Genomic DNA, 26,789 nt, shown 5'->3' on the forward strand with positions numbered 1-26,789 from the left:
CTGTAGCTTTCGAGCCTGTCCTGGACTAGCTCTTGTAGACCGGGCTGGGCTCGAACTCACAGAGATCTGCCTGCCTCTGCCTCCTGGGTACTGGGATTAAAGGTGTGTGCCGCCAACGCCCAGCAAAACCGGAGTATTATGCAAACAGAGTGGCATATGTAAATCCTGTGCTAAACAGGTACAAACAGCCACATAAGAAAACGGGGGAAAGCTTCTTTGTATAGATTTCAGAAAGGACAGAGATAGTATGAAGTCAGGCTAGTGACGTTGGCAGGGGCTTACACACGCTCAAGAGTTTGACTATCATCCTAACAGTGAGAAAAGATGGACGGGCTTAAGCAGGAAGGCACCAATTAGATTTGGCACTCAAATTCACATTTTCAAAAGTTCACTTGTGGAAACAATTAAGGCAGGAAATAAAACTGTCTGCCCCAGATGAGCCGAAGTGATTTGGGACCACACTGTGAAAGTTGAGGCAAGGGAAGAGGAAGTCGGAGAGAAAAAAAACCAACAGGAGCGGAGGGGCAGGGAAGTGTTCAACATTTAAGAGGCAAAATCAATGGAGAACTAAATGGGTATACCAACGCCATTCTCACCGAGCACAACTAACTGGCTTGGACGCTTGCTTTCCTGGAGGGCTGACAAATAGGACGGAGGACTAGAATTATCTTGAAGAAGGAACTCTGGCCACAAAGTGTGAATGTTCCAGGCAGGGCAATCACGAGTACCACTCAGCCAAGAGGCGCTCCAAAGGTCTTCTTTAGACTTGTATCCCAGCGACCCCCCAGCCGTACTGATGCTTTTGCCGAGCTTAGGTTCCCTCCCACAGCCAATTTCATTACTTATTGAGTTTTCCAAGTCCAGTTCAAAAGGCATTTAAAAGAAAACCTTCCTCCCAGCAGTCCTTTCGTGTCTCTCCCTCTAAATTACACATTCCCGGACAGCACAGACTGAGCGCTCGTCTTCGTGTCCCGGGAGTCCAGGGAAAAGCTCTGCAAACAGCTTAATTAGCCACCTTCCGGAGCGTAGCACCCACTACGCCTCACTCCACCCAGCCCGGCTGGCCGGAAGTGACGCCAAGGGAAAGGTGTACTTCCGGTCTGCAAGGCCGCTCCCTCATCCTGGGCCGGCTTCTCTGGCTTGCTGTCTCTGCTGCTCTGGAGGATTCACGCGCGGTAAGGAGCTACGCTGGCGCCACCGGTTGGGGTGCGCGGGCCTCGTGGCCGCCTCTCGCCGGCTAGAGCCGGACTCGTGCGGAAGACGCGAGGACAGAGGTTGGGGGACAGTCCGATCGCCCAGCTCGGCTCTTGGGAGCAGGCCCAGGGTGCCGGCGGGACGCGCTGCTGGGGGCGGATGGGGAGAAGCGCAGCCGTCCCTTGTCACCCTCCTGACACCCCGAGTCTCCCATTTGGGCTGTCAGAAGGAGGATCCACCCTCTTGGTGACAGTCACCGGGGACCTGTGCGCTGTAAAGTGGAGTGCAGCGTCACTCACAGGCCCCGAAGGCGTGCTGCAGACTGCTGGCGCCTAGGCTTTAAGCTGCGTTGCACACAGGCGGCTGCCCAGAAGTGGCAACTCCCGTTCTTTGATTGTGTCTGATGTTCTCATTCACTGAAGAGGAACAAGAAAACGTTCTCAGGATTGCTAGGTAACATGCAAAGTAAACTATGCAGTTTTATGTTGGAGCCAAATAATTAGGCTCAAAGCAAACTATAAAAACGTGCACATCTATACTTGAAATGAAACCTATTTATGACAATAAATATGTTCAAAACTAATTTTGAACATATTCATTAAGGGTATACAAACAAGACTTATTGGTATGAAGTTTGTTTTACGATTTGAATCATTGAAATAGGATAATTGAAAATTACTCAAAACCATTGGACTGCAAATGGCAATCACCCTCATTAGTAAGAGAGAACTATCGTGTGACTGCCAACACTTGCTTTAGAAATCTTCCGGGAAGAGCTATAAAGTCAAACTTAAAGGACAAGCCTTCTGTATGCTTACTAATGTGCTTTGCAATTGGGCGAATTGAAATGGCAACTAAGCAAGCAGATTGGGAGAGAAAGCAGCCTGGGGTTTAAAGATAGGAAAAGAATGGTGAGGAAAGCACCAGGATTTGAGAAGACCACTCCCAGAATTTACATTTGATTTCTAATTTAAAAATCACGTTTTGGGCCGGGCGGTGGTGGCGCACGCCTTTAATCCCAGCACTTGGGAGGCAGAGGCAGACGGATCTCTGTGAGTTTGAGGCCAGCCTGGTTACAAGAGCTAGTTCCAGGACAGGCGCCAAAGCTACAGAGAAAAAAAAAGAATCACGTTTTGGCAAGTACTTTCTAGTTTAAGCAAAGATATATGCCTTTTTCTTCTACCGGAATGGAACTTCTCTGACCAGTGCCAAAATCTTTTTAGAAAAATAACTTTGCAGTGTATCATGTGTCAATGCAGATACCCAGTGATTTAAAGTTTGAAATATGAGTATTTTGATGATAATGACCTGTCTGTACATCTTCAGTTTTTAATTAATCGAATACTACTTGTTCTTACCTTGCAGATCGGTAAAGGTACCAAAACCATGACCAGATGGGCTAGAGTGAACACCTCAAATAGTAGGAGACCCTTGTCTGCGACATCATGGGAGGACATGAGGGAGGGGTCTGCAGGGAGTGCAGACCGAAACCTTCCAAAGCTTAAACAACGCCAAATCAGTGGGCTGTCCCTTAAAAATGATTCCCCTCAAGCAAAACATAAAAAGAACAAGAAGAAAAAAGAGTATTTAAATGAAGATGTGAATGGATTCATGGAATACCTAAAACAGAACTTGCAGATGCTTCACAATGGACAGTTGATAGCAGCAGACAGCCGGGAAGTACGGGAGAGATTGCAGTGGCCTTAAAGAAAGACAGTCGAAGGGAAGAAAGACGGTTAAAAAGACAAGCAGCAAAGAAAAATGCGATGGTGAGATCATTATGTCGTTACTCCTTTGTGTGACTAGAAAACTGTCATTCATCATCACAGGATACATATTTAAAAACAGCCCTGTTGCTGCTGTCCTAGGGCATCTTTTTAAGGCTTGTTCCTTTTATCATGTATACACACACACACACACACACACACAATATACCGGTTAGTTGTCGTAACAACACTACACAGATGCTTGTATTCTCATATTACAGGCAGAAAACACAGCAGTCTCTCCAGGTTAAGTGACATGCTGAATGCCTCTTCGTTAGTGCTGGAGGTGAGATTCAAACTGAATTCACAACCCGTGTTTGTCCTATTCCTGTCTTAGGGTAACACCTTTTCAAATAGCTGTTGAAAAAATTACTTGCTACCATAAGTTAAAGGTGGCTTTCCTTACTTGGAAGGGATGGCTGTTTTTTCTACTGTCACCCATAAAATATTCATTCACAAGGAAACGTTTGGGTCCCTGTAAGGCCCTCTACATGAAAGTTAAGGAATCTTCAAGAAACGTGTTTGACGATGCTAGGTTTCCGAAGACAAGATAGTGGACTCCTGCGGGTTTAGAGACTCCAGGCCCCTTGACTTCATAGCCGGCGCTATGGCCTCCAAGCTCATAGCAATCCTCTGACTGGGAGTGGACCATGGTTGTATGCCACCATGCCTAGCCAAGCTCATGCACATGTTTATGTATGGTTGTTGTGTGGGTGGCTAGAGTTACAGGTGTAGGCCACCATGTCTAGCCAAAAGCCATTTGTGTGTGGTGTACATGTGTAAGTGAGCAATACATGTGTGTGCACATGTGTGTGGAAGCCAGAAGACAACATCAGGTCAATCTCAGGCACCATCCACCTTGATTTTCAGACAAGGTCTTTTTTTGCTATCTCTCACTGTCCTGGAAACTTTCTAGTTAAACTCTACAGGCCAGCCAATAGGCCACTTGCCTCTCTTCTCCAGTATTGGGATTCTAAGCATGTTTTGCCACACTTGATTTTTTGTTTGTTTGTTGGTTGGTTTGTTGGTTTGGTTGTTGGTTGGTTTTTTCTGGACCAGAGTTCTCTGTGTCACAGCCCTAACTTTCCTGGAACTAGCTCTTGTAGACCCGGCTGACCTCGAACTCACAGAGATTCATTTACCTCTGCCTCCCAAGTGCTGGGTTTAAAGGCATGCGCCACCACTGCCACCGCTCACACTTGACATTTTCTTCCTTGGTGTCTGAGGCTTGAATCAGGTTGTCACGCATGTGTGCAAGCACTTTATTGACTGAGCCTCTCTCCAGCCCTAACAGACATTTTTGAAAGTACGTTTTATTTACCTTCTACCTTATGTTTTTTGTTTGTTTTGTTTTGTTTTCTTTTTTAAGAAAGAGTGTCACTGTGTAGCCCTGCCTGTTGCTATGTAGACCCACTGGCAGTGAAGTCACAGTTATTTGCCTACCTCTGCCACCCAATTAAAAAGTGGAATTAAAAAAGTGTAAGATCTTGAGGCCTGCCTGGTTTACTAAGTGAGTTCCAGGACAGCCAGGACTGTTACAAAGAGAAACCCTGTCTCTGGCGGGGGAGGCTGGGGAGGGGATAATAAACATTCTACCTAAGTGTAAATCCCTGATTTAATTTGAAGATGATGACTGAAAATAGATTCTTCTCTCATATGATATATCCTGACCACAGTTCCTCCTCCCTCCACTTACCCCAGCCCCCTTCACTTCCTCTCCCCCCCCCCCCAGATCCACTCCCCCGCTCCATCTCCCTTCAAAAGAGCAGACCTTTCAAGAGACAGTAACTAAACAAAACAAAATAAGATATGGTACGACAAGGCAAAAAACTCCAATAGGAAAAGAGTTTCAAGAGTGTGTGGAAGAGTCAGACACGCCCACTCCCTCCATTAGGAGCCCCACAAACACCAAGCTATTATCCGTAACACATATGCACATAGGTCCCATGTTTGCTGTTTCAGTCTCTGTGCCCTGCTTAGTTGATATGAGCCCTGCTTAGTTGATTCAGTGGGCCACGTTCTTCTGATGTTCCCCATCCCCTCTGACTCCTCAGTCTTTCCTTCCCCCCTCTTCCACAGGGCTCCCTGCCTCTCTGATGTGAGGGACCTGACGGAGACTCCCAATTTAGACCCTTTCTCTGCACGTGTGTGACTGTGGGATAAATAGTTATTTTATGTGTATGTGTATATTGCCCACATGCATGTCTGTGAGCTACTTGTGTGCCTGATGGCCTAGAAGGCAGAGGAGGACATCGGTTCTCCTCGAACTGAAGTTACAGACACTTGTCAACCCTCCCCCAAGCCCTGTGAGTGCCAGAAATTGAACCTGGGATCTCTGGAGGATCAGCAGTGCTCTTAATGTCTCTCCAGACCTAATTCCATGTTTTTATTGTACATGGTTGTAATTGTTCTCGAAAGGAGACATTGGTTATCATACTACTAATTAAGAGTATTTTGTGTACACACTACCCATGTAGACAAAAACTTCAATATTATTTAGTATGATATATAAACCTTTAAAGTCTTTTCAATTTAAGAAAATAGTTGCTTTTATTTAAGTGGTTTATTTTTTAAATAAAAGAGTTAAAATTAGGGATGGTGGTTTTTTTTAGCTCCTTAAGTCCTGACTTACTTTTGTTTAAATGCCACTCTGATGCTTTTGGCCATTTTCCACTTAAATGTGAAGTCGATTGTTAGAGGCATTGGGGTGTTTTTTGTTGCTGTTGTTGTTGTTGTTATTGTGCTTTTTTGTTTGTTTGTTTTGAGATGGGGGCTCATTATACAGCCCTGGCTGAACTGGAACTATCTATGTAGACCAGGCTAGACTCAGACTTAGGGTGATTTCTTATCCATGCCTCCCATGTACCAGACATGCCACCACACCTGGCCTCTGAATGACTTGAAATGGTTTTAGATCTTCCATAGTCTGCAGGTCTCAGGAGAGACCTATTTTTGGAAATCATGTAGTCTGGGTGATGTTTTGAATAAACCAGGTGCTCTTTAGTCAATGAAATCTCTCCATGTAACAGCAGTGACTAAGCATGACTGCCGTGTGATCAAAGTGAGATGGATTTTTTTCTTCCCATAGTTTTTCTGTTTGCTCTTTTTATCTTAATACTTCCACCACTTGTACCTGTTTTGGATGCTAGTTCTGACCCCCCACATACTACTGTTTGGAGCCAGTGTCAACCACTGTTTCCTGGTCTTAAATTTCCTTTCCACTGATCACTTTACTAGAGACAGCAAGTCAGAGGAGATCCATTGCTCTTCCTCCTGTGAACTATTGGCTTGTAACAGGAATGCAGTCTGCCACGCCCCAGGATCTTCTGGCCTTACCAGACAGCTGTGACTTCAACCTAACACTTCTCTTCCATCAGCCCCTCACTCCTGCTGAACAAAACTCGGCCATCGCTTCATGATACTCAGAAACCTGCTTTTCGAGACAGGATTTCTCTGTAGCTGTGGAGCCTGCCTAGAACTAGCTCTGGTAGACTAGGCTGGCCTTGAACTCACAGAGATCCACTTGCCTCTGCCCCCAAGTGCTGGGATTAAAGGCATGCACCACCACCACCCGGCAACCCTTCCATATTTTTATGAACCCTTCTTTCTGTCTCTAAAGAAGCAGAATCAGGCAGTACCGAGTATGTGGATTATCATGGCCTCGTTTTTGAGGCAGTTGACCTGCGAAATCCTGTTCGTGTTGGCCGTGTTAGAGTCCCCATTTTCAGGAGACTTTCTGTAACAGGATTTGGCAGGTGACCTTTTCTTTCGGACAGGGTTTTTTCTTTCATGGGGTTTGCCCACCTGTTCTGTTTATGTGAGCAGGCATCTATTCTGATGATTTCCTGACCTCTCTGTTCTTATTGGTGACATTAGACCTGCCCTGGCGAGGCAGGGCAGTGGAATGGTCCTCAGTGCTATTCTTAGCATCATGGGTCTCTGAGGCCATCATCTCTTAAATACCCTCACCTTAATGACACTTTGGTGCCTCCTAGCACTGTGAACCTTGGCTCCTGGCCAACTCCACCCAGCCTTTCTAATACAGCCACCTGCTTGACCTACCCAGATAGCTTATATCTTGTGATCTGAGTCATAGTGGAGACACTGAACCTGCTGTCATTCAGCTCTGTGAAATTTAAAAATACAAGCATTAGTCTGAGTGATTTTTTTTTATATAGCCATTGTGTGACTTCTACAGAGGCCCCCTCCCTCAAATTACTCTTTGTTTTCTGGTACAGGCATCCTTAGTAAAATATGTATGATCCATATTTGTTTGATTCATAGGAGTAATTGGCCTCTTACACAACCGTTTATAACCCTGTGTGTGAGAGACTAATGGATTAATGGGATTACGTTGTGAGAAGGCAACTTACTGTGCTGTAAGGCTTCTGACCATTTGGGGATATGGAAAGTAGACTTTCTTCTGCAATAGAAGACGGATGTGTTGTTGTTGTTTGTTGTTTTTTTAACTTAAAAATGCAAAAAAAGATAGTTTTGATGGAGAATTAGTAAAGGCAGGAGAGTAGTTTCAACACGTGGAAACTGATCTTTTTTTTTTTTTTGTTTTCACAGATATGTTTCCATTGTAGAAGGCCTGGCCATGAGTAGTCGCCGATTGCCAGCTGCGCGGAAGTCAGGACATGGGCACTGGCATCTGTTACCGCTAGCGGGTCCACGGAGCCGAGATGACACAAGTGGCAGAGCTAGCGTGGACCCCGCTCTCGGTATGTACGGGAAGTTGGCCAATTAAATAGCCACCGAGGTAAAAAAAGATATGTTTTCTGTTCACAGTATTTTAAAAGTAATGTGAATTGTACAGCTTGACATTATACACAGTATATTAATGGGAACATTGATTCTTACAGGTGAATTTCCTTTTGCGAAATGTTTCGTTTGTGGAGGAAATGGGGCACCTGTCCAGGTCCTGCCCCGATAATCCTAAAGGCGTCTATGCTGACGGTGAGTGCCATCGCCCCTGTGTGTCTGACATGTGCACATCACTGGGAGTATGATCTAACTGTATCTTCTCTCTGACTAGATTCTTGAGCACGTGCAACCTGATTGCTTTACCAAGTACTTTTCTGTCCGGGGTCCATTTGGTTACTATGATTTAACTTATTAATAAATCAGAGAAAAGCTAATGAGTATTTCTCAAACTACTTGCTTCAGCATTATTTGTGAGAATATATTAAATATCTGGTGTTTAAGCAAAACAAAAGTGGAGAGGTTTATTTCAGATTAGTAAAAGACTGAAAAAGCTGCATTGCCTCGTGTCCCGCTAGCGTGCCGCTCTGCTCGAGCATGGTGCGCACTGCTCTGGTTTGTGGGGATGTGTGTTGCTGAAGTTTCTCCTTACACAGACCATGAGCTTCATGGAACCTTTCTGTCTTTGACTCAGTGTCTTAAGAGCCTGTAACTAGCCCTGCTGTGTCCGAAGGCCTGCGGGAGGAATTCGCTGTCCGTTAACACAGTGGCTGGTGCCATCGCTATCCTTGGCGGCTCTGCGTCCTGTCTTGAGGTCTCCCTCTGCCAGGGTCCAGAGGAAACATGTAGCTGTTGGGGTCAGCCTCACTGCCCCTCCCCAGGCACAGGTCCTTCGGCCAGGTCACCACACTGTCCTTGTGTCAGGTTGTCACCTGTACAGTGGAATTAAGGAAGCTACATTTCCTCTGTTCTAAGATGCATTCTTTTTTCATTTTCATATCTGAAATCGAACTGTATCATACCATTGGTGGGCGAAGATATGTAAAGTAGTGAATGACATACCTTATAATTTGTTGCGGGGCATTTGTTCCATACTGACACTCTCCCAAGACTGCTAATAAAGTTAATCTTGAATCAGAGGGTGGAGTCAGTGACTAGCAGGCTGAAATTAGCTATAGAGGTATGGAGGACCCCGGGAGGCTGGATAGAGGTACACAGGAAGTAGTAGGGAGGGACTTGGAGTTTGGCTGGGTCTTTTTGATCTGGGAAGGGTGGAAAGGCAGGATCGACTGATCATTCCTCTGCTGCTCTTTGGGTCTATCAAGTTTTTAACCCCAATATCTGCTCTCCTGAGTTTTTTATTAATATTAGAACAGTTTAAGTAAACTCATCAGTGGTATCTTAGATTTGCTAGGTATGGCCATTATGTTTTCTAAAGTAATGTGCATTAGTCAAAGGCCTCTTCTGTTTAAACCGAGGCATAAAAAGTGTCTCAGGCCTGGAAAGTTGACTTGGGAGCAAGATGGCTTTTGCATGGTGAGCCAGATTGAGTCATTGGTTGCTGGTGTTTTTAAAGCGAGAGGAGCTTGTCCCATACGTGGGAGACAGGCTTGTGTCCTCTGGAGACATCTTCTGAATTTGGCATTTTACATAAGCATGGTTCTGAGAAGGCCTGACAGTTCTGTGGAAGCCCCATGTGGGAACCACATGTTGTAGCTCACCATCCTGGAATGTTGCTTAATTAGACAGATGGGGGTGTTTGTTTTCAGGTTAGCAGGACTGGCAGATGGAAGGCGTGGAAGCAGATTTCCCTTAAGTAACGACTCCGCATCTGACCTATCTAGTAGAGCAGCAGTGCTTACTAACCTTTGGGGGGCCACTGCTTGCTGAAAAAACTGATAAGAAACTGGGCATCCTCCTGGGGCGGGGGATGTGACTGTGTAAAGTTTTGTTTCCTGGCGAAGGCTCTACAGTTTGGACTGTCCTTGGGTCACCTCTAGAGTTTCTGTGTCCACACAGTCTTGGACAGGTGACTTCTGTCTTGTTCCTCTTCTCCACTTCTCTCTCTCGAAGATCAGGTACAAAAAGCAGCTTCTGAAATTCGGGAAGCAGCAAAGGAGTTAACAACAGATTCCTGACTCCAGCTTTCTGTACAGTCATCAGCGATGTCAAGACCCGAAATTGCCTCATCGGGTTAGGACACACTGTTCGGGATGATATAGACTCAATGACTCTGTTCTTCTACTAGGTGGCGGCTGTAAAACTCTGTGGCTCTGTGGAACATTTTAAGAAAGATTGTCCTGAAAATCAGAACTCAGGTGAGTTCCTGGGCCTCCTCTATAAGGGTATTCCTCTCTGACATCACCGAGTTCCATTATCAATAACTCAGAAGGGCGTTGTTGACTGCAGATAGCTGCTTTTGCACTGGGACGGTGACCTCCCCGGTCCTGATTCCCTGAACTTCAGGTCTTCTCTCAGAGGAAGCGAGCTGGTAAGCTGCAGGAACTGTATATTGAAAAGCATCTTACAGCTTGGCATTTGCTCAGAAATGGACTTAGTTGTACTAGAACTTACTTTGTTACTTGCAAACAGTGTCAATTCCTAAGATAAAAGTCAAATGCAGAATTAGTTTTCAGCATTCGTAGCCTGAGTGGTCCTCATGTGCTTTGCTTCGTGGCTCTAAATGATTGTAAAGCTGTTAAACTTATTAAAAATGTGTTATCAACGCAGCATCTGCCTAGTGCTTATTTTCTTGTGAAATATTAGCCTTGGTCATTAAAAAACTTCTAAATGTTCACTGTTACATTGCTGCAGACTTCTAAGAAAGTGGAGGACCATTATTCCCTTAGTGTGCCGAATTAGAACAGGGAATGATCTGGTGGTAAAGAAAGCAGAATGGGCCTGGGCAGGTGGCTCAGCAGCATGTGGACCCGAGTTCCATCCCCAGAACTAAGTAAAAGGCTGGCTGTTGTGGTTGTGTGCTGTAATCTCAGCACTGGAGAGGCACAGAGAGTGAGTCCAGGGACTCACTCGTAGTCACATTCATCCCTGAGTCTCCCAAGTCTGACTTTCTTGCCCTAATTTTAAATGCAAGCCCAGGAAGGTTCTTGTTTATAATCTTGTCTAGAAGGAGATCTTCTTCATATGGTGTGGGGCTGTGAGATTGAAATGATGAAGTGGGGATTTGAATTCTCTCTACTAGGGAGGGTTGCCACTTCCCAAATGATAAAGCTGACAAGCAGATGGTGTATAATTTCACAGGTGGGATCTTGTGCATTTAAAAACTAATGCCTCCTAAGTCTTGCTGTTTACGGGCTCTTGGAATTCATTGACTCTTCAGTGATGAACTCTGGGAGGAATGAAGGAGCTTTCTCATCAGTTTGTGCATTGCAAAAGTAGCTGCTGCATTTCCCTAATTGGGACGAGAAATTGCCCACAGTACTTGGAAATCAAGGGTTCTAATCAATTACAGAATTGCTCACTTTCCCTGCAGCGATGGGGGCTTCTTCCTTGTGATTATGCATGTCAAAACTAGTTCCTTGCTCAACTGATACCACCTCTAATGCAAGCATTTGATTACTGTTTGTGTTTATATATCGTCTTTTTTTCTTATCCCTCTGCAGATCGGATGGTCACAGTTGGTCCGATGGGCAGCCGGGAATGAAGTGCCCGGACTATGAAAAGAAGTCCTGGATGCACCCAAACCAAACCACAGAAACCAAAGTACTAAAGCAACCCAAAGTTGGTTCATTTTTAATAAGGAATTCAATCCGTACTGCTGTTGACTACCACCGTCACTGTTAATTTCCAAAGTAAGGCCTTTACAGGTAGAGCTGGCTTCCTGTGGAGCCGAGCCTGTATTATAGACACCACCCACCTGTAATTCTTGTCAAAGAGTACAGGGTGTTAATTGTACTTATTCTTTAATGACTCTCTCTCTCTCTCTCTGGCTCCTCTCTCTCACTCTCATCTCATCGTCTCTCTCTCCACTCGGCTCCTCTCCTCTCCTCCTCTCTCGATTCTCTCTCTCATCGTCTCTCTCTCCTCTGTGTGTGTGTGTGTGTGTGTGTGTGTGTGTTTGAAACAGACTGTATGTAGCCCAGGTTGGCTTCAAACTAGTAATCCTGCCTCAGCCCTTGAGTGCTGAGATTACAGGCAATGTGCCTAGGAACATATCAACAGGGCAGAGCCTTAGACATAACTAAGCGCTGTACACCGTTGCTGACAGCTGTCCTCTGCATCAAAAACTGAACAGCCCTAAACAAAACACACAGCTTCAAGTTTGTGAAGAAGTAAAATTTTGTTATTCTTTTTCAGAGTATAAGTTTATTATAATGAAATTTATTTATATATTGTCACAGAATCTGGAAATTTTAGTACCAATAAATCTTGTCATCTGTTTGTCTGTGTTGAACTGGCCTTTGTTTGCTGCTCTCGCTCTAGAGTCCCTTTGCAAACAGGTTGTTTGTAAGTCTCAGTAAGAGATAACAGGGGTCTGTGTAGTTTTTGGTTTTGTTTTGATACAAGGAATTAGAAATTAAAATGAAAGAGTGCCCCAGCTTCACACAGCTCTGTTTTTGCCTTCAGTTTTTCAAGAGACGGGAATTTTAGGAGCCAAAAAGTCAGTGTGCAGTATTCAGACAGAGTAACGGCACAGCTCGTGGATTAGACATTGATGGAGCGGACGGGGACAGAGCGGACAGTGACGGCACAGCTCGCGGATTATACAGTGACAGCTCGCGGATCAGACTTCCCAGCACTGCTCTCGTGCTGTATATGAGTCAGGGTGTGACTCATCTACCACAGTGGAGTAGGAACACTAATCAGAGACCCATTAGCTTCTTTGTCTGATTTGATGAACACATGCATATTCAATACCCCGTATTCCACAAGCCCTGCTGCGGCCATTGTGCAGTATAATGGAACGACTGGTGGTTTGTGGGTTTCATTTGAAATTTTACCTGATTGAAGCCATTTGTAACTAAAGGAAGCAGCTGTGATTAGTTACTGATGCCTCCAAAGCTAAATATTTACCAAATAAGAAAAGAAACATTTTCTCTGTTTTTGATGTCTGCACAGCTTAGCAGTTCAAGTCCTAATAGGAGCTGTCCTTTTATTTTCGGTGAGGGAAAGACTGAGATGACAAAACAGGGCTCCTCGCAGAGCTTCAGGAGAGGAGTATGCTTGGTAAGACGCAAGCCACGCTGAACTGTGCGGGAGGGAGCGGTAGGAGGGGGTGATGGTGAGCGCTGCTGGGGGGGGGGGGACGGTGAACACTGCGGGAGCGGAGGTTGCAGTGAACACTGCCGAAGCTGGGGGGGATGGGCCAGCAGATAGTGAAAAGCTGCTGTGTGCAGACCCCCCTGCTCGCAGGAGCGGAGGAAAGCGTGTTCTTTCCGAGCGGTCCCTCAACTGCTGCATGCTGGTGGCCAGTCTCTTGCCTTCCACCAGTGGCTGATTCTGTCAGGGAGTGAAGGCAGTTACAAAGAACTACGGTGCTGAAAGCAACATTTCACAAGTGCACAGGAGCTGCGCAAGTCCTGCCCTAGAGGCAGGAACATAGGAGAACCAGGGTGATTGGACCGATCTTGAGCTGGGGAATGCTAGACAAGTTGGCACTGATTTTGTCTGCCCAGTATGTGAGCTGTGCTTTGTTCTCAGGCACTGGGGTTATGGCAGTGGATAAATATGGCCATGTGCTTACAGTCCAGAGGGACTGAAGAGTGAAGCTGAATTAGAGAAACCGCATGCCTGACTTTTACAAGGCACTGGAGATGTAAAACGCAGGTCCTCATGCTTGCACAGTGTGTTATATGTGCATATATATTTGTGCATAGATTATGGCAATATATTTGTGTGTGTGTATGTATATGTGTTTTTGTTGTGTTTTGTTTGGTTTTTTCGAGAAGGGGTTTCTTCCTGTATAAACAACTCTGGCTGTCTTGGAACTCACTCTGTAAACCAGGCTGGCCTCAAATTCAACAGAGATCCACCTGCCCTGCTGCTTCCCAAGTGATGGATTAAAGCATGGGCCCACCACGGCCCAGCTATTGTGTAATATTATGACATCTAGTTTTAGTGTTTTTTGTGGAATTCATGAGTGGTGTGAACAAGGTAGGTCTCTGCATTTATTATCTGTTTCTTGTGCCTTATCTTGGACTCTTTTTTTTCTGTTTTTTTTTTTGTCTTATGTCAATGTGATTTTTTTATCTTATTATGTGGAGGAAAAAAGTACTATAGATGAGACATGTCAGCTACAAAAAGAGAAAATTTCAAGACACCCTCGTGGTAAACAGTGAAAGCCAGTGCGACAGCACACTACATCTGTAATGTGGAAAGTAAAACTCTTCATTTAGAACCCTGTGGTCTACTGAAATTATAATATAACAAGAACAAATGAAATAGAACACATCACCAAAAGCTCTTCATTAAAAATCCTCAGTGTTTCCCTTTGAGTAGAAGTGAGATTGTATGAGGAATTGAGTGCAAATCCATGCAAAAAGAGGGGCTAAGAGTCCACCCTGGGTGCTGGCGTGAGGAGACCCAGCTTCTGAAAGCTCCTTCCACTTCACCTGCTCACCATAGCACGTATAGTCCTCCCCACACACACTACATAACACATGGAACCAAATTCATGAGAGAAGCCATACTGGCATGAGAGTGCATACCTTTGAATGGTTGCTGCTAAGAGTAGTAGCTAAGGGAATAGCATGGATGTCCTGCTTACCCTGGAGGGACATGTATCACTCGTGTTGGTGCTGATGGTGACCTGGAGCTGCCTCTGGGAGACCTCCATCCTGGCAAGGCAAGGTGTGGTGGTCAGAGTGTGAGGCGGGATATACATTTAAGAAGCAGAAAGGTCTAAGAAGTGGGGCTGGGCTGAGAAAACCTTAAGGTTCACTCCCCCCCCCCCCCTGATCCCTTTCCTCCAGCTGTGCCCCACCCCCAGAGCCCTCCCTAGCTAGGAACTAAGTGTGTCAACATGAGCCTAGAGGTACCGTTCACATTGAGACCCACAACAGTGTGGTAGCAGGGAGTGTTCCAGTGAGCGGAGTTGTTTTTGTGACGACGAGGGATGCAGAAGACTTGAATTCCAGGCTTTAGCAGTAGAATGAGGAAGCTGGGGGAGGTTATTCTAACAGACAATCCACTGAAAGTTAGTATGTACACAAATACTGGGGATCCAGCAATGAATAAAATAGAAATCCTGGCTTTAGTAAACTTTATATTTGATTGGGGATGACAGAAAAAAAAAACTGGCTAAAAGTGTGGAAGTTAGACCATGGTAACCACTAAACAGGAAGCCTAGACGTGGCATGGGGGTCCTAAAAGGTGAGGAAGGAACATTTTACATGATCTTGATACAAAGGTCAGAGAGAAGAAGGCAGCAAGCCTGGGGTCTCCGAAGGGGTAAGAATAGACCTTGTGTGTACCGCGGTAGGAGCGAGCCTGATGGCTGGTTAGCAGCAAAGAGGTCAGCGTGTCTGGGAAAGGAGTGAGGTGTGCACTAGCCGAGGAAGGCCAGGTGTGAGGAGGAGTCCTATCTTCTAAGCTGTATCCCCCAGTGTCTAAGGAACCACAGACCCTCAGAAGCATGCAGCAATGTGCATCTCTTTAAAGCAACTGCCTGTGAATCAGAGGTCCTGCTGGGCATGGTCTGCAAGTCTCACATAGGAGGGTCTGCGTCCCTTAGCCATTTGGTTGGGAATCATCTGATTTAAACTGGCCTCATTTAAAGCTACCATAGTATATGTGTCTCTCTTCCTCTTCCCAAACTGGCAGCCAACCCTGATCTGTGTGTCTCAAGATAGTGGCCAAAGATGCCAAAGGGCAAGGCCATTAGCAAGGACACCCTTCCAGCCTTGGCTGCATCATGTCTGCTGGCATTCTGTTGAGGAATTACATGTGCCCAGGAGAGAGTGAACATTTTTGAAAAATGTTCACGCTGGAGATGAACACGGGCCCTTAGGAGGTGCCGGCCTCTGCTGTGATGTGCAGGAGAGTTCATCCTAAGGGGATGTGGCGTGATCAGATGGGGTCTGAGAACAGAGTGGAGGACACAGAAAAGAGGCAGAAGATGAGTGGTGTCCACATGAGAGAAGATGGTGGTTTAAGTTGGTGTGCTGAAGGTGATTTAAAGTAGTCATCAGGGCCTGGTAACTATTTTTAACATAGAATTGATCACATTTGCTGGGTGGGGGGGGGAGGGAAATATTTGGTCTGGACAGGAAGCAGATTGAGTGTTATGGAATATTTAACAATGCAGAGATGTGTTACATTTGTTTATGCTGCATTTGTTTAATTATGGAAAAATGTGTTACTGTTTTACTTTGCCTGCCTAAGGCACCTGATTGGTCTAATAAAAAGCTGAATGGCCAATGGCAGAGGAGAGATAGGCAGGGCTGGCAAGTGGAGAGAATAAATAGGTGGAGGAGTCTAGGCTCAAGAGAAGAGTGTAACACGAATTCTAATTGGTATTAATATAAAAGCCCAGAATCAGATATTGGGGTAAATGCTGAAAGATCAGAGAAGGAGTTAGCCACTAGAGAGACCTTTTACCTCTACCAAATCCTCAGACCAAAGTGGGCAAGATCCTGTTTCCATGAATCCTCAGACTGAATGCCTGAGTTCCTGTCTCCTCCTGATTTATATTCCTCTTTCTGCCCAACCAGATCACTTCCTGTCTCCACCTCCCTACTGCTGGGATGAAAGACATGTGACTCCCAAGCACTGGTTTTAATGAGTGAACCATCACTACTGGGCTCTGTATCTCTTTTAGACTGGACCAATGTGTAGCCCAGGGTGGCCTTGAATTCACAGAGATCCATCTGCCTCTGCCTCCGAAGTGCTGAGATTAAAGGTGTGTGTGTGTGTGTGTGTGTGTGTGTGTGTGTGTGACCACTTCCTGGTCTCTCTGGCTAACTCTGACTTTCCAGGCAAGCTTATTTTGTTAAACACAAACAAATTACACCATAGAAAAGAGAATGAGAGGAGAGAACAAGAAAAAAAAAAGTAGAAGAGATCAACCACTTAACACAGAGTAGGACATGCAGAGAGAAAATATGGTCCCAAGGCAGACCATAAATGAAGAGAACACAGGTTAAGTTATAAGCTAGCAAGAACAAGCCTAAGATAAGGCCAAGCATTCATAATAAGTCTCTGCGTCACGACTGGGGAGCTGGTGGGTGCCCCGAAAGAGAGCCTGCCCCAGGTGTCTTAGAGAGGCTGACTCTGAAGTGACAGTGTCTTAGTGAAATTTTAGCTATGTAGTTAGCTTTAGGGTCGGTACAGGCTAAGACAAGATGCAGAAGTGGGAGTTACTGATGGACAGACAGCATCAGAAACCCAGAGATGGGTTGATTGCACGGAGTAGAGACCTGTGACAGCGCCGACAATCTCCTTATATTAAATACAAGGTCTGGTGGAGGGGAAGGGTTTTAAGAGAGGCCTTTGAGACTGTAGCTAGCGCGTAGGAGGGAAGTGGGGAGATGCTTTAGAAGGCAAGAGAAATTGCTCTTGACTGATGGTGCAGAGGTCCCAAACCCTCATGAGGAGAAGGAAGCAGAAGGCAAGGATGGGAGCACGAGGAGACAACTGCTTAAGGGGTTTACGCCGTATAAAGGTTCCTGCTGTAGGTGGTGCAGGAGGCAGACCCTGGAGGCAGTGCGCATTAGGGAACAGCCAAGGGCTTTGTCAAAGCCCCGAGTGCCTTTGGTGTTGGTGAGGGAGAACTCTGAAGTGAGACGGGTCTCCGGTTTCCCAGCTGCTCACCGCTGGAGGTTGAATAATCGGGACAGTTTCTACCATGGTTGGGTTTTGTTGGAGAAGCTGAGTGAAGAGAGATACAGATTTCCAGTGTGTGAATGCAAGGATCGGCCAGCAAATCTAACAGTGAGGAGAGGACAGGGCAGGGGGATGTGTTCTTAAACAGTGGTCAGTCGGAAAATGTTTCTAAAAGGTCACAAGACAGGAACTGAAAGATGGCCTCCAGGGTAAATCCATGGATTTTCATATGGTGCTTAAGCTTCACAGGTGTAAATGAGAAAGGACCTTGTAATCTAAGATTTCTCTGACTTGTGAGAAGGGAGCTGAGTTAGTGCCGGGAATCGCTAGGGAGCCGATTCTGAAATAAGCTTTAAAATAAATTGGCAGAAGGCACGAGACTCTTTGTTCAGGGCACAGAGGCCCATCGTGCATGAGACACAGCAAGGGGCAGGCATGGGAGTGTGTTGTGTGTTACTTTCCTTTGGCTCCTCAAGTCTAACAAGAATGACAAGGAGTGGCTGAAGTGAATGCTTCAGACATCAGATATGGGGGTCGGGGATAGGGGGGGGTTGCTAAGAGAATGAACTGAGACCTAGCGCAGACCTAGAACCAGGAGACAATTGAGAGACCCTGGACTTAGAACTTTCTGGACAAGTTAGCAAGCACTGTTGCCAGTGGCCAAAGAGCGTCCCAGAGTGGTCCCTCCCGCTTGACCTTTGCCTGTGAGCTAGCTGCTGACCTGAAGCCATGCTGTGGTCATCTTGACTTGTGACCTCGGGAACCAGTTTACTTATGTCTCCGAGTCTGACACACTCAAGAGAGCCAGCAAGAGTGAGACCCTTAGTGAGTGTCTACCCAGGGTTCCAGTTATTTTCAAATGGAAGAAACAATCTATGAATAAATTTCATATTTCTTGCTTCAGTAATTTAATCCAACTATAAAACATACTCCTTTACATTTATCTTTTAATACATATTTTCAAAAACTCTCCTCTACACTATGTCAGTAAAAATTGGTTAGACAGTCTGAAAACAAAGCAAAACAAAACAAAAACAAAAACAAAAGACTCATTCCTCCTGCATATTCTCTGCTTTCCTCGCGGGACTGAGATTCCACGGGAGAGCCTGGAAATCACCTGCACCTCTAGTTTTGACTCAAACTCCAGCAAACCTCCGACCGTGGTGGGGTGTCCTGACACTACAACCCACATTTGGGAGCAAGCCTGAAAAAATAGAATAATGTGGTGCTGTGTTTAAAAACGTATTCTGATTTATTTTAATTTTATTAAATCAGTAATCACGTCCTGCGGATGTTTGAGTACAGCGTTCTCACATTCTGAGCAGCTTTCACAGTTCTTCCTCTAGGTTTTTTTTTTTTCTGTAGCAAAGGTGAAAGAAAAGGCGATGCAGACAGCCATTGAGCCTGCATTAAAACCAGGGCAGACTAAATAGAAATGAGGGTTCTTCTTAAAATAACAAACCTCTCAGTCTTGTTGGAAGCCCTGGAAAATACCATTAGACACAGCCACGAAATATCTGATGTTCTGTGAAATCCCACAGCACTCACAAGGGAAACCACCACAGGTCCCCTGTCTTTCAATCATGCCAGTTATGGGCCTCGATTAGAGGAATCACGACAGAACGGTGACATTGGAGCATGAAGTTGATATGTAATAATGAATGACTAAATGCTTGTTCAATTGGTTAATATTTCTGTTTCAATAATAATGACTGCTTAGTGACTCTTTGCATGTTTCTCTATGTAAAAACATGTTTCTAGTGAAATCTGCATTAAGTGACTTCCTTCTTTTGCTCTTTAAAAACTTTATTTTTAATGTGTTCTTTGGACTTTCATACATTATACAACAAAATGTGATCTATCCAATCCCCCATCTTCCCCACCCAATTCCTCCAGAGCCTCCCAACATCACTCCCTTGTGTCCTGTGTGTTTGTTTAAATTTAAATAACACACTAAGTACAATGAGTGCTGTCTATAGGTGCGTGACTGTGGGAACATGGAGCACTGACAGCTTGCCAGTAGTCACCACCCTAAAAAAAAAGACAAGACTTATTCTCCCTCCCTGGGTAGCTATCATGTGCCAGTATCCCTTATTTAGGGATAGGACCTTGCGAGATCCTCCCCCAGCCAAAGTACAACTTTCCTGTCCTCATTCCCCAGCAAGCTGACGTCTGCTAAACCAGTCAGCTGCTAACCTTAGGACATCCACATTTGCTTGAAGCCTGGGCACTAGAGGGCAGAGAGATGTAGTCTTATATTCAGCTGTTTTTAATTATGCCACTCTGCTGCAGTCTTACTTGGTTCTCTGCTTTCCCTAGAATGAGCCAGAAGCGTTGCCCTTGGGAGTTGGCCATGACTGACCCTGCGCTGGGATCTGTCCTGCAGCTACAGGTCTTTCTGTCACTCTGGGTCTTTGGCTTATGCTCAGGCACCTCCAGGCACCCTAGCATCAATCCTCCCACCTCATCTCCCTTGCCCTGCTCTATATTCCCGGATAGCGGGCCTTCCAACATTGCATATTATTTATTCATTTTATTTATGGTATAACAAGTACATTCCAATTTCTTGCAGAAACCACAGAGCAAAGAATGCCTAGCAGAAAAGATCTCAGTAGTATGAATGGAAGAAAGGGCAGACATCCTCCTATAATAAAGAAGAAATGCATAGCCCACAAAGATAGCTCATTGGGTTAAAGGGGCTTACCTCTAAATTCTATGATTTTGGTTTAAGACCTGGAATCCACATGGTGGAAGGAGAAAATTGACTCCCCCAAGTTGTTCTCTGACCACCCAGGTGCAGTGGCATGTTCGCACCCCCACCAATCTGATGAATGCACACAAAACAAATAAATAAAATGTCCTAAAAAGTTTTTTGAAGACAATGCAAACTCAAGAGCTATTGTGCTTCACAACTAGAATGCATTATAGCATTGTTTTGGACAGTAGGCTTAGTTTTGATGTAGCCTCAGAAGACTCCAGAATGCCACTGTCTTTTCCTGTGCCATTGATGGAGGAGAGTTATCTGTCTATGTTTCTTTCATTGGTTAATTAATAAAGAAAACTGCCTTGGCCCTTTAAGAGACAGAAAATTAGGTAGGTGGAGTAGACAGAACAGAATTGTGGGAACAAGGAAGTAGAGTTGTGGAGACGCTTCAGGCAGTCGCCATAGGGAGTCTCCATGCTTCTCCTCTCCGAGATGGATGCAGGTTAAGATCTCTCCTGGTAAGTCACACCTCGTGGTGCTACCCAGATTACTAAATATGGGTTAAAGAAAGATATGAGAATTAGCCAATAAGAGGCTGAAACTATGGGCCAGGCAGTGTTTTAAAAGAATACAGTTTCCGTGTAATTATTTCGGGTGTAAAGTTAGCCGGTGGCCGGGTGGCGGGATGCAGTCCCGCAGCTTCACACTACATGCCATCCTTTCAAAGTGTATAAAGATAAGGGATCCTAAACACGAACACCAGTTTGGGATGTGCTGATGATCCTGGACCAGCCAGATGGGCTCTATATCTTTGCTCAGAAGCATAGAATAAAATCTTTTAGGGAGATTAGAAGGAATTGTTTGGCAGGAGGTTGGGTGAAATTGGGAAAACAGTAGGGCCCACCTGTGTCATAATATGGGGACAAACTGAACAGAGCTTGAAGACGGACTCATGTGTCACACCTGTACCTCCCATTTCAGCTGTCACCCACTTCCAGCAGTACGTAAAAGGGGGCTGGTGTGGCTGAAGAACTACTTAAAATTCATCCAATTTGAAGGAATGTGTGAGGCTAATGACATTCACATCAGGGGATATGGATGAATATAGACTATACTTGTGTCACCCAACTAACCAGGTGGCCTGTCACTCCATCAACCATTGTCTGGAAATTTTTAATGGAAAAATATACAGTGAAGCAATTGGTGAGCTGTAGTGTGCAGCATTCTGTGTAGTGTGTTGAAACCAGTCCTGCCAGGAGAATAGAGCATCATCTTCACATCCAGTGAATCTATAATGTTTTCCTTGCCAGTCTCTTAGACTCTCAATATTCCTGTCACAATACTACAGTGCCCGTGTTCAAGACAAAAGGCCATCATCAGCTAATGCTGTGTCGCGGTGTCTACAAAATTCACCTCTGTTTAGCTTAGCCACTGTGTTTCCTCTACTCATCTCAGGAAGAGGCGAGAAATGTAAGCTCAGCATGGCAGGATACTTTGAGAGGAAGCTCATAGCCACAGCTTTCACTATAGCATATTGTTATGATAGTCCTATTTTATTAAAGGCTGTTGAAAAATTCTAACTTATCAACCAGACTTCATTATAGGTATGTGGCATGGGAACAAACCTAGAATGAGTGACAGTGCTCTGTATTTACTGTCCCTCCTGGGTAAGGTGGACCCTGCAAACTGGAATGGACAACATCTCTATGTCTCAATGTGAGTCAGGTAAAGACACAATATTTCTGTTTCTGTCCAGGAAAACATTTCACCAACTAAATTCAGAGACAAAGCCTCTGGGGTGTGGGAGGTCCTTATGTCTATGTGTTGCTTTTATTGGTAAATGAATAAAGAACTTCTTTGGGCCCAAGGCAAGGGCAGAACAGAACTAGGCTGGAAAAGCTAGGCTGTATGCTGGGAGAAAGAAGGACAGAGTCAGAGAGAAGCCATGAAGCAGCCAGAGACAGACACTGGGAACTTTAGCTGGTAAGCCACAGCTATGTGGCAATACACAGATTACTAGAAATGTGTTAAATTAATATAAGAGTTAGCCAGTAAGAAGCTAGAGCTAATGGGCCAAGCAGTGTTTTAATTTATACAGTTTCTGTGTGATTATTTCAGGTCCAAGCTAACTGGGCAGCAGGGAACCAATAAGTGACCTCCTCCTACACCTCTGCATACAGCATTTAGAAGTATCTTCATTCAGAAGTCTGAGATTTTAAGACACTACGTTGTAGTGTAATATAAGCCTTTTGTCACTAATTCTATCACCCTTGAGGATGTAAAGTAGATTTGGAAGTTCTTTTAGTTCTAGAAGGTGCTATTCCATGTATCTACTCTTTTGCTATATAATTAGTAATTTATAGTATTCTAAAGCCTAAAGTTCACATACAGGAAAAACTTGAAACAGAGAGGTAAACATGATTGTAACCAGCCCTAGCCTATGCAGGTGGGCAAGTGGAAGGAGGCAGAAGAGGGAAGGCAGAGATCTGGTGAGTTCACAGCAGGATGGCCCTAGCCTGTCCCTTGCTCCCACCTCTCCTGGAGATCTTCAGTTTGGAAAAGGCATCCTTTGAAGGGGCTCACCTGACACATTCTGTTTGTCTTATGAGTTAAGACCCATCATGGTGTAGAATGATAAATGTTGAGGTCTAGAGGATAAAGTGCTAATGGGATAGCTATAAAGAAGAGCTCACTTAATATTCTCTTTGTAATATCACACTTTACAGGTGCTTGGTGTGCCTATATATAGACATAGATACTAAATTGGCCGTCTACCTGGAATATATGCAAAATGACAAGAGTAAAGTACTTCCTATTACCAAAATTGATTGAATTCCATTATGTTTTAATGTTTCCTAATTTAAAGTTCTAAAACACAGAATACATCTTCTCAGAGACCCCTGACAGAGACATCTGCTGCCCATGGAAAAATATTAAACAGCTTAAAAATATTAAACAATATTAAACAGCTTAAAGCCTGCCATCATTTCACATTTTATAAACCCATCATTGCAGAATATACATTGAACTGTATTATGGAGATGTCCATGAGAGTTTTAAGCAATGTTGTGACATTTTATAGATCATGCAGTATTGCGTCCAGGCAATTTCCCAATGTTTGTAGAGTGGTCCTTTAGAGGTCTTGTAGTTTGGGTCCAAATCACCAAAACACACATTAGTTTTTAATATCTTCATAACTACATTGTGCTTAGGCTGCCACTAAATCTTTGTATGGCCCCAAAGCTTGCCAAATGAAAGGCCAAAGACCCTTGGAATTAAACCTGGGACATTAAATTACAGGTCATTGAGAGTTGACCATTTATAACACACTTTTAAGTCCATCATGAGCAGCATTCTCTATGAATTTTATACAAGCAGCTGCAGCTTCCTCAATGGATTTGGACCAGCCACCAATATTGCCAGCAAAGTAAGGGAGGATGCTGTCTGACATCTGATTCAGGTACGTTACCTGTGCCAAAGAGAAAATACAACATGTTGAGTTTTTATTGGCTTGGAGAACTTTCAAGCAAGAGACTGAGTGATGTGGGATTTCCCTCTGTATGCTGTGATTACCATTAATGAATAAAGGAATTGTTGTGAATCTATATCAGAGCAGGGCTTAGGTAGGCAGGGAAAGCTAGACTGAATGCTGGGAGGAGGAGGGGTGGAGTCAGAGAGAAGCCATGTAGTCCACTGGAGACAGACGCCAGGATTTTACCCAGTAAGCCACAGCTACAGGCGATATATGGATTAATAGAAATGGGTTAAATTAAGATGTAAGGGTTAGCCAATAAGAAGCTAGAGCTAATGGGCCAAACAGTGTTTTAAATAATATAGTTTCTGTGTGATTATTTTGGGGCTAAGCGGCCAGGAACCAACAACTGAGACTATTGGTGAACTCTGGAAGAAGGGACCAAGGGGTCTTTTAGTGAGGACACACATTCTAAGACTATGATTAATTAGAGATCTGGCTGGAATGAAGAGGTGCTCCTATTTATGCGAGAATGAATGTAGGCACAAATATTCCATCACACATACGGTGCATGAACTGCTGTCTACCGCCTGGATGAGAAAGCCCGCACATATGACCTCGCTTCTGATGTACTGTGCAGATGCTGGGATGGACGGCAGGGAGACCGACTTCACTGCTACGATGTAAGTGTTACTGAAAGACAAGAGCATATGTCCTAACTCCACGTGAGAGGATTGTTAGACAGTACATTTCTACACACCTTTATACTGGCATGTATTAATTTGCTTTGTGGTTCTAGGATTAAATTCAGGGCTTACTGCATGCTAGGCAAGTTCTCCAATACTGGCTCCATCCCCAGCCCATGGGGCAACTTTGTTCTCCCGGTATAAGTGAGCTCTGAAAGCTAGACTCCTCTGGATGAGTGGTTAAGGTTAAAACCAACAACAAGCCCTTCTCTCTAGAGACCATCAGACGTAGAAAAGAAGGTAACTTCACAAGGCACAAGCCCGGAATCACTCAAGTTTTAGTGTGCCCGAAAGGGTTATGAATTCAGTTTCCCGTCAAATTCAATTAAAAAGAAAATCAGCATTCAAGCAATGAAGAATGCCATTGGCTAGGCAATAAAAGTGGCCCTTAGCCTGCTCTTGCCGCAGTCCTGTTTCCTGCCACATCAGTGACCATTCTCAGCTCTCTAGATTTTATCACTATACCCAAGCAGCATTAGCAAACACACACTCAGATTGTAACACAAATAAAGTCTCTTTACAAATACAGCCCACACCAAAAAAAAAAAAAAAAAAAAATAGAAAAATAGAAAAAAAAAGCCAGGCGGTAGTGGTGCACACCTTTATATCCCAGCACTCAGGAGGCAGAGCAGGCGGATCTCTGAGTTTGAGGCCAGCCTGGTCTACAAGAGCTAGTTCCAGGACAGGCTCTAGAAACTACAGGGAAACCCTGGTCTCGAAAAAACAAAAAAAATAAAAAAAAAAAAACCAAAAATACAGACAGCCTAACTTGATTTTCCACTGAACAACAATGTCTAGAGATAGTTTTAAATATGTGCCCCTAGAACTACTTTGTCCTCCTTGGAGGTGACGCACCATCCTGCATTGTGATTATCATAATTTATAAGCTAGACATCAATGTATTGTGTTATATATTTGAACATAATAGGAGGTGTCTACATTGAATACCGGTGTACAGTTATTAGCCCATGTGTAGGGGAGATTATTTGGGACACTCTCTTTCAATCACATGCTCTGTGTGGTCCAGGGTACATCGGAGGTCCGTTAACACTCTAAACCCTGGCCTATAGCCCACAGCACACAGTGGGCCACTTTGGATGGCTGACGCGGCACGGCCTTTGTGACGTCTCAGTTTCCAGTGCTGTCATTCCTCCGCTGACTGTACTGGTAATGAGAGGCCTGAGGCTTTTCACTTACTCATTTTAGTCCACACAGAGCATAAGGGGGCTGCTTTAGCGTTCTTGTGGGCCCTCGGCACACAGGTGACAATGCATGAGTACATTGTTAAATGGTAACTCAAGGTTCATTTATTTTGGAAACCCGGATGAATAAGACTAAGGATCTGCAAACGTCCATGATGGCTCTTCTGTTTCCATGGCTGTTCATTTCTAGTCTCTAGCAGGGCAGTGCCGTGGGCACCAGGAGCTGTGTGTACTCACTCGTCTTTGAGGGGCTTTCGTCTTGACACAAGCACTATGATGTCTTTGGGTTTGGTCGCCGTTTACCACAGAGCAGATGATGTGATATATCAGATCGTCCTCACTCACCTGGTCCACGACATCACAGGAACTGTGTGAACAGAGCAGAAATCCAGACACGCTTCCTACCCTACCGCTTTGCTTATTTATTGGCGTGATCTCCTTCTTGACAATCTATCCTTCACTTGTCCTGCTGACGGCTCTCCCCCTCCCACACTGCTGGAAGGCTGAACTTTGGAAACGAGCTGTTTGCTCAGAGGGATAACTTTACACGCGACGGAAAGGTGTCAGCACGTCTGGCTCCAAGGTCCACTTCCCTCAAAACTCCAAAGGAAGGCAATAAGCTTTCACAAAATTATCTTTTCTGGGATCAAATAAAACATTTTGAAGATGAATGAGACATAAGGCGGGGGGCCAGCACTCAGGTGTAATACCCTGGAAGAAAACTAACTTTGAAGCTAAGCCTTTGACTCTCAGATTTGCTGGCTTAGTGGCCCCTGCTGTGTTAGCAAGTCATTTTATTATTCATCTCTATAATGTAGTATGGAGGGGTTATTGTGCAAGCAAATGCTTGATTGCAGACCTCAAAGGTCGTAAGTAAACATACAAGAGAAGCCGGTTAAATTTAAATGAATTCCCTGGCTTCTCCACTCATGTTCAATTTCAATGTATATTAAGGTTAAGCAGAATTGTGGCAGAAACATGTAAAGTAAACTCATTGGAAGACAAGGTGTCCTTTGAGATGCTGCAGTGTTCTGTGGCTTTCGAGGCTAGCCCCTAGTGTAATCTGTCACTTTCAGGGTAGCTGACAAAGCTCACAGTTCCATAGTCATCTATACCTGTGGCAACACCCAAACCTTTGATGCTCAAGCCCCTTACGTCCAGTGTTCTGTATTTTTATTGTAACGCATGCATGTCCTCCAGTATGCTCTGAAACATCTC

The 26,789-nt window shown here is 44.7% G+C and overlaps 2 protein-coding genes across 2 annotated transcripts in view; one reads left to right on the top strand and one right to left on the bottom strand.

The window, feature by feature from the left end:
* The first annotated feature begins 2,576 nt into the window (after window positions 1-2,576).
* Zcchc9 (zinc finger CCHC-type containing 9) lies at window positions 2,577-13,384 on the top strand. Its single transcript, XM_042054686.1, is given in 12 exon segments — window positions 2,577-2,878; window positions 2,881-2,963; window positions 7,533-7,565; window positions 7,568-7,624; window positions 7,627-7,684; window positions 7,826-7,860; window positions 7,862-7,919; window positions 9,913-9,923; window positions 9,925-9,982; window positions 11,288-11,307; window positions 11,309-11,405; window positions 13,326-13,384. Coding segments are annotated over 12 exon segments (867 nt in total). The 5' UTR covers window positions 2,577-2,580.
* A 9,591-nt stretch (window positions 13,385-22,975) lies between these two features.
* Acot12 (acyl-CoA thioesterase 12) overlaps window positions 22,976-26,789 on the bottom strand; it is a 36,726-nt gene continuing 32,912 nt past the window's right edge. The window contains 4 exon segments of the mRNA XM_038321592.2: window positions 22,976-23,620; window positions 24,190-24,316; window positions 25,809-25,861; window positions 25,863-25,938. Coding sequence (XP_038177520.1) covers window positions 23,471-23,620; window positions 24,190-24,316; window positions 25,809-25,861; window positions 25,863-25,938 — 406 coding nt within the window. The 3' untranslated portion in view covers window positions 22,976-23,470.

The sequence above is a fragment of the Arvicola amphibius genome, chromosome 3 (assembly GCF_903992535.2).
Source record: "Arvicola amphibius chromosome 3, mArvAmp1.2, whole genome shotgun sequence".
Lineage (NCBI taxonomy): Eukaryota > Metazoa > Chordata > Mammalia > Rodentia > Cricetidae > Arvicola > Arvicola amphibius.